Source organism: Propithecus coquereli, unplaced genomic scaffold (assembly GCF_000956105.1).
Source record: "Propithecus coquereli isolate 6110/MARCELLA unplaced genomic scaffold, Pcoq_1.0 Scaffold403, whole genome shotgun sequence".
In the NCBI taxonomy this organism is placed as follows: Eukaryota; Metazoa; Chordata; class Mammalia; order Primates; family Indriidae; genus Propithecus; species Propithecus coquereli.
In genome coordinates, this window is record NW_012149764.1 from 2,996,362 (window position 1) to 3,003,205 (window position 6,844).

At 46.1% G+C, this 6,844-nt stretch overlaps 1 protein-coding gene across 1 annotated transcript in view; it reads left to right on the top strand.

The window, feature by feature from the left end:
- Positions 1 to 6,844, top strand: part of RCL1 (RNA terminal phosphate cyclase-like 1) — a 73,627-nt gene that overhangs the window by 32,528 nt on the left and 34,255 nt on the right. The window contains exons 4-5 of the mRNA XM_012652883.1: positions 3,014 to 3,088; positions 4,029 to 4,153. Of these exons, the coding sequence (XP_012508337.1) occupies positions 3,014 to 3,088; positions 4,029 to 4,153 (200 nt within the window). The remainder of the gene's footprint in view (positions 1 to 3,013; positions 3,089 to 4,028; positions 4,154 to 6,844) is intronic.

A 6,844-nucleotide genomic window follows, 5' to 3' on the forward strand; every position in this document is an offset into this window, starting at 1 on the left:
GACCTAGTGACAGAGTGACTGTGGGGCTAGAAGTCTTCGGAGAAGCCAAGCAGGAGGCGAGCTCTAAGAAGCCAAGGATGAACTCTTTGCAGGGGTTGGGTTGGGATTGGGCAGCGAGCAGTTTTATTGACCTTTGAGAGAGCAGGGTCATTGGAGTGTAAGGACATAGACGAGTCTCAGAAATGAGTAGAACTAGAGCTGCGGAAAGTTAGGAGATTCTTCCAGAAGGTTAAGAGCTGAGATACGGATTTTTTTTTTAGGCTGGGCTGGAAACTTGTCCTTGTTTGTAGGCTGAGGAGAAGCTGTAATGAAAAGGAAAGAATTAAAATAAAGGTCTGAGGGTCCTTGCAGAAGTCCAGCTGGGATAAGGCTAGAAAGCAGAAGTGATGGAATGGATGAGCCTTAGAAAAGGGGTAGGGACATTTTTTCCTTAGAGGCAAGAGGATAGGAAATGGGGAGAAATTTTGAGGAAAAGAGGAAAAATTCCAGGAAATCTCCTCCGAATCTCAGTGATATGGGACCAGAGCCCCTAGTAAATATTTATGGGTGTCAACAACTGGTCCAATAGTGGGTGAAGATTCCTTTCCTTTTCAGTTCCCTCCTAGAAGGGGAAAAGAGGTAGAATAATGCCTACCACATGCTGGGCATTGTCTGAAGTGTACATGTGTATGTATGTGTACATCCATATTTATTTAATTCTTCTACCAACCCAGCAAGGAGGGTGTTCCTGTGGCTGTTTGAGATAAGCTAGCTGGAGAGCAGCAGGTTTCTGCCCCTCTCCTATTGGCATGGATTGGTGTGGATCATCACATTTCTACCTGCTGCTTGATTGGCTCACTGTAAGGGTAATAATGCCTTTGCCCTGAGGTGCCACTTGGGTCAGATCTTTGCCTTTTCTCCCTGACCACAGAGTGACCACTCAGTGTCCCTTAAGCAGAACTTGCAGGCCACCCTTACTCTGCTGAACTAGAGTGTGCAGAGCTGCAGAAGACCATAGAGAGTGTCCAGCTCAGCTTCTCATCTCTATAGGAGGAAATGGAGGCCTGGAGACGGGAGAGTGTCCAGGGTCTCAACAGCCAGTGAGAGGCACAGTGGGTCTCAGGGCCTCTGCCTTTCCAGCCCTTGTCCCACTGCCCTGCGTTGTCTGCCCTCTGAGTTGGGTGGAGAGTGATTAGAACATAGGACTATACCTGGAATTACACTTGGGCTTCTGGCTGACCCTCTGAGTAAATTTGGCTTCATCCTCTGTGACTCAATATAGGAAGGAGCAGCCAGTAGGGACACTCTGTTTTCTCACTTTTCTTTTCCCAGGAGAGGTGGTGCTGCCTAATTCCAGAATAACCTGCATCCTTGCATCTCCTGCTTTTTCAGAATCTGGCTTGGCCTTCTCTCCAGCTGCCCTTAATTTAGCCTAGACTGAATTCTTCCTGTTCTGGCAATTAAGTTTTTAGCTGTATTTAGCATTAATATTTGATTGAAATTAGCTAATCTTTAATGGGTTTTCCTAGTCACTGCCCCTGCCTCACCTCATCCATTTGGAACATGTTATTGGGCCTCACAGGTCATTTCTACCTCTGGTAATTTTCTTTTTTTTTTTTCCGAGACAGAGTCTCGCTCTGTTGCCCGGGCTAGAGTGCCATGGCATCAGCCTAGCTCACAGCAACCTCAAACTCCTCAAGCAATCCTCCTGCCTCAGCCTCCTGAGTAGCTGGGACTTCAGATGTGCATCACCACACCCGGCTAATTTTTTCTATTTTTAGTAGAGATGGGGTCTTGCTCTTAGGCTGGTCTCAAACTCCTGAGCTCAAGCGATCCTCCTGCCACAGCCTCCCAGAATGCTAGGATTACAGGCGTGAGCCTTTTCAGTTCCCTCCTAGAAAGGAAAAAGAAGTAGAATGATGCCTGCCACATGCTGGGCATTGTCTGAAGTGTACATGCGTATGTATGTGTATATCCATATTTATTTAATTCTTCTGGCCAGTAATTTTCTGATACTACAGTGCTTCATTGGGGCCTCTCCAACTCTGTTGGAGTTGGTGGCACCTTAAGAGACAGCCAGGCTTGAGCCTTAGAGATCAGGAAATTCAGATAGTTGTGATTTTCTTGTCCGAGGCCACACGGCTAATTAGAGGCAGAGTCCAGAGCAGGACTAGGACTCTCCCTACACCCTCTGCTTATGCTGCGGGCCGTCTCTGCTGCTCTCCATCGGGAGCAAGTAAGGGAGTAATTTTCGTTCCTGTGTTGCAGTTGAGGCAACATTTGTTACTTATTAGATATAAAATACATGATTTGAATGTCATCTTTTTATTCTATGAGGAATCCACAAATGAATAAGAAAGAAGCCAGACTTGCTAGGAGCTCTGAATGGGTAAGAGGTAACAGTAACATGTAGCAAAGTCTTGCCATTAACGGTGGATGTTGCAGTTGTAGTTGGGGGTTTGTGCTGCATCATGTAGTGTGAGGCTTTCATTCCCCTCCATCCTCCTCTCCCTTTAGCTGCCTGTGTGGTGCACATCGTTAAGATTCTTAGGTTAGTTGTTGAATAGTTCATTTGCTTTCCTTTGACCTGGAGACCTACCAGTTCTAAATATTAAGCAACTGTATTGGGAAAAGATTAATGAAGAAGGCTAATATTTTCTTCTATAGAGTTTATATTATACCTATACGAATTAGCAAGGGGGGTCCCAGTTTGTTTTCAGTATGAGCCCAACAGTTTCTCTGTGCTTTTTGCATGTTGCATCTGATGCTCACGGTGACTATGAGGTAGGTGTAAAGTCTTCCCGTCATAAGCAAGGAAAGTGGGGCTCAGAAAAGCCCAGGAGCTTGTAAAATCGCTATTTTACTCAGGGGCAGAGCCAGCCCATGTCTTCAGTTGTAAGCCAGAATCCTTTCTGTTTATCATACTGCATTATCTACTTGGTTGCTAAACCTTGCGTGCTTCTTGGACTCTTTCTTCTTTCTGTCTGCCCAAGGTTTAATTAAACTTTTTTTTTTTTCTGAAACAATTTCATAGGTTGATGTTCTTAAGGCAACAGCACTCCCTCTATTGAAACAGTTTGGGATTGATGGTGAATCGTTTGAGCTAAAGGTAAGAACGTATGAACTATTGACTGTATCTGTGTAAAACATTTTCTTACCGACTCATTGGAAGAGCTGTGTGAGTCAGTGTGTGTGTCACATGTAAAGTCACCATGTTTTAGAAGGCCCACAGGGCTCATGAACCAAACAGTATAGACTTTGAACTGAAAGGGACTCTTTAGTAGTGACAATAGTAGCCAACAATTATGTTGTACTTACTTTGTGATAGGGGCTGTTGTAAACATTTCACATATATTAACTCCTTTTCTCCTCACTGTAACTCTTGTCTGTTTCACTCAGCTAATTAGTAGTAGAGGGAGGATTTGGGCATATTACCTCTGTGATCCAGCTTATCCTAGATATAATTTGTGTTCAGGCGCTCCCAACCAGGATGTACTTGAGAATTTTCTGTATTTCCAAAACCTAGTAGAAGTAATTTAAGCATCTGTTTGTTATTGAAAGGAATTATATCAGTCTAGTGTGGTTTAGCATCTGTACCTTTTAAATTGATGTTTTTCAGCAGGGGAAAAGACGTTATTTTTATTTAATAATGTGGAGTTTTGATAGATCAGTTGCATGGGAGGAGAAAAAGGGGTTCCTGATGGCTAAGAAATGGGATCAGCTGATGGACGAGGCCAGTTTCTCATTTTAAGGATGAAGAAACAGGCCCTGGTGGTGAAGTGATCGGCTCAGGGTTATAGGTTACTCAGACGAGAGGCAGAGCCACTTGGGTAATCTGCTTTGACATTGACTTGGACGTGCTGCTGAGCACGTGCGCTCTTGGAGCTAACGGAAGGTGCCGTTGGTCCTGACGGGATTGACAAGTTGAATATGAAAGAACTGTCTGCCTTGTCAGGAAGAGCCTGTTGGCGTAAGCCTCCCTGGGTTGGGTGTCAGGGTAATCCACCGGTTTGCTGAGTTCTGGCCTCATCTTTCTCACCCATGTGCAGATTGTGCGACGGGGAATGCCTCCTGGAGGAGGAGGCGAAGTGGTTTTCTCATGTCCTGTACGGAAGGTCCTGAAGCCCATTCAGCTCACAGATCCAGGAAAAATCAAACGTATCAGAGGAATGGCGTATCCTTTGTATTTGGTTTAGATTTCTTATTTTTTTCTTGCCTTACTAAGATAAGAATGACTGGCTGCTTTACTTCTTCCCAAGGTTATTTACATTTTAAACTATTAATACAGTCTTGGAAAAGCCTTAACAGTGAAATTGTAGTTGTTGGCTGAGATATGATGTTTTATTACCTGCTTCACCATGACTAGATTAATTGAGTCACTCATTTTTTTTTTCAGTTAATACTTAAGCAGTGGCTCCCGTGTGTGTGATACCCTCTTGAGGGCTTTGGTTCGGGGGCCACAAATGTGCTGCAGTCCCTGCCTCAGAAGAGTACATCATCCAGTGAAGGAAAAAAATATGCAAATACATAGTTCTGATATTACTTACAAAATGATGCAGTGGGTTGGGAGGGCTTAGAGTAGAGAGTGGCCAGTTTTGTCTGGAGAGTGTAGGAGGGCTGGAATAATAATAATGAACTATTTCTACTACTAAGTGCTTGCTCTGCATGTACTTCAATAATCACTTTACATACCTTATTTTTAAGACTCAGAATGATTCTCTGAGTTCACTTACATTCTACATTACAAATGGGGAAACTGAGGCATCAGGAGCATAACTGCTTATGATAGCAGAGCTGGGATTTGAACACTGTCTCTCTAACTCTGGAGCGCAGGCATTTAGCCCTGCTTTTTCCTATAGAAAGGAGCCATGAAGAATAGAGGCTCATGAGGCTTGCGAAACAGAGCAAGAAAGGAGGGGTGCTTCAGCAGAAACACGGGACTACACAGAAATGACAGTGCACAGTGGCTCTGGGGAGTGACCAGTAATGCCATGTGGCCAGAATGCAGGTTGGTTGGTGACATTTGATGGTAGGAAATGGGGCATGAAGACAGGCAGGAGCCAGTGAAGAGCTGAAGGTAGCTGGAATTAGCTACCACGTAGAGTGCAAAGAGAGGAGGTAGAAGCCTGAGAGGCCACCAAAACCTGAAAGCAAGAGCAAAGTTAGGAGGAAAGTCAGAGAGTTGGGAGGAGAATCAAGAAAACACGGCCTCCCACGCCAGCACCTTAAAGGGCCTGAGGAGTGAGCATCAGGCTGGGAGAAAGCTGAGGGGCTCAGCAGCAGGCTGCCACTCGTGCCCCGAGGAACAGCTCTTTCCAGAGGGTGATGGAGACCAAGCCCAGGTGACCAGTTCTGGGTTGTGGAGTGAAGGAGAGGGAAATGGTGACACGTGGGAGCCACTCATTCCAGAATCTTGACAGGAAAGACAGGGAGAAAGGAAGATGAGATGGTAACTTGATGAAGAGAGAGTGGGAGGGCCGGGCGTGGTGGCTCATGCCTGTAATCCTAGCACTCTGGGAGGCCGAGGCGGATGGATCGTTTGACCTCTGGAGTTCGAGACCAGCCTGAGCAAGAGCGAGACCCCGTCTCTACTAAAAATGGAAAGAAATTAATCGGATAACTAAAAATACATAGAAAAAATTATCCGGGCATGGTGGCGCATGCCTGTAGTCCCAGCTACTCGGGAGGTTGAGGCAGGAGGATCGCTTGAGCCCAGGAGGTTCCTGTGAGCTAGGCTGATGCCACGGCACTCTAGCCCGGGCAACAGAGTGAGACCCTGTCTGGGAAAAAAAAAAAGAGAGAGAGAGAGTGGGGAAGACTCCTTCCCTTTTGAAAAAAAGTTGGTAATGATTTGAGTGTTTTCGTAGGGTGGTTACAGTAGACTTAAGTAGGAGAGAGGGTTACTGGTGGAGCAAGGTAACACAGTGATTGAAAGCCCAGGTACTGGAGTCAGATAGACATGGATTGTGATGCTGGCTCGGCCATTTCCTGATGGGGCTTTTTGGCCCCAAGCAGTGGCTGCCTCATGTATCACTGGGCCTGTTACACCTGCAGTGTGGGATGTAGAGAATGGTAAATGAGGTGAGGTGTAGTTGTATAGTAGGAGGCACTGGTGTGAAGTGAGCATTTGGTAAACGGTAGCTGCTGTTCTTTATATTTTTATTTGAGAGGGGTGGATTCAAGTCCACAGGCATATGGTAAGGATGGCTCCAGGTAGAGCTGTTTGGAGGTGAGTGGGAGGGGGTTGGTATGAGTTTTCAGTTTTTACTGGGTTAGGACAGGATTGAGGACATGGGATGGGCAGGGGTAGGATAAGGGAATATGACAAGGATGGTAAAGATGTGCCATCATAGTGGGGCGCCAGCGTGGTGGCTTATGCCTGTAATTCCAGCAACTTAGAAGGCGGAGGCAGGAGGATTGTTTGAGACCAGGAGCTTGAAACCAGCCTGGGCAATATAGCGAGACCTCCGTCTCTAAAAAAATAAGAAAAATTAGCCAGATGTGGTGGTACATACCTGTAGTCCCAGCTACTCAGGAGGATCCCTTGACGCCATCACCTTGAGGTTACAGTGAGCTATGATTGTGCCACTGCATCCCACCCTGGGTAAGCGAGACCCTATCTCGAAAAAAAGAAAAAGACCTGTGGAATACCAGCAAGTGCTCAGCTGAAGTTACAATGTTATCACTGCCAGCTGTATGGCTATATGTCCAGCAGCAGTTGGCAGCCCAGAGGGAGAAACAGAGAAGGCAGGAGGGCCATTTTCATCCAGGAATGGTTGTGGGTTGGTAGGGTGGGTGAGTCCTATAGGAGGACAGGGTGGAGGGCGTTGGGGTACTGGCAAGTATCATTGAAGTGACTGCCAGC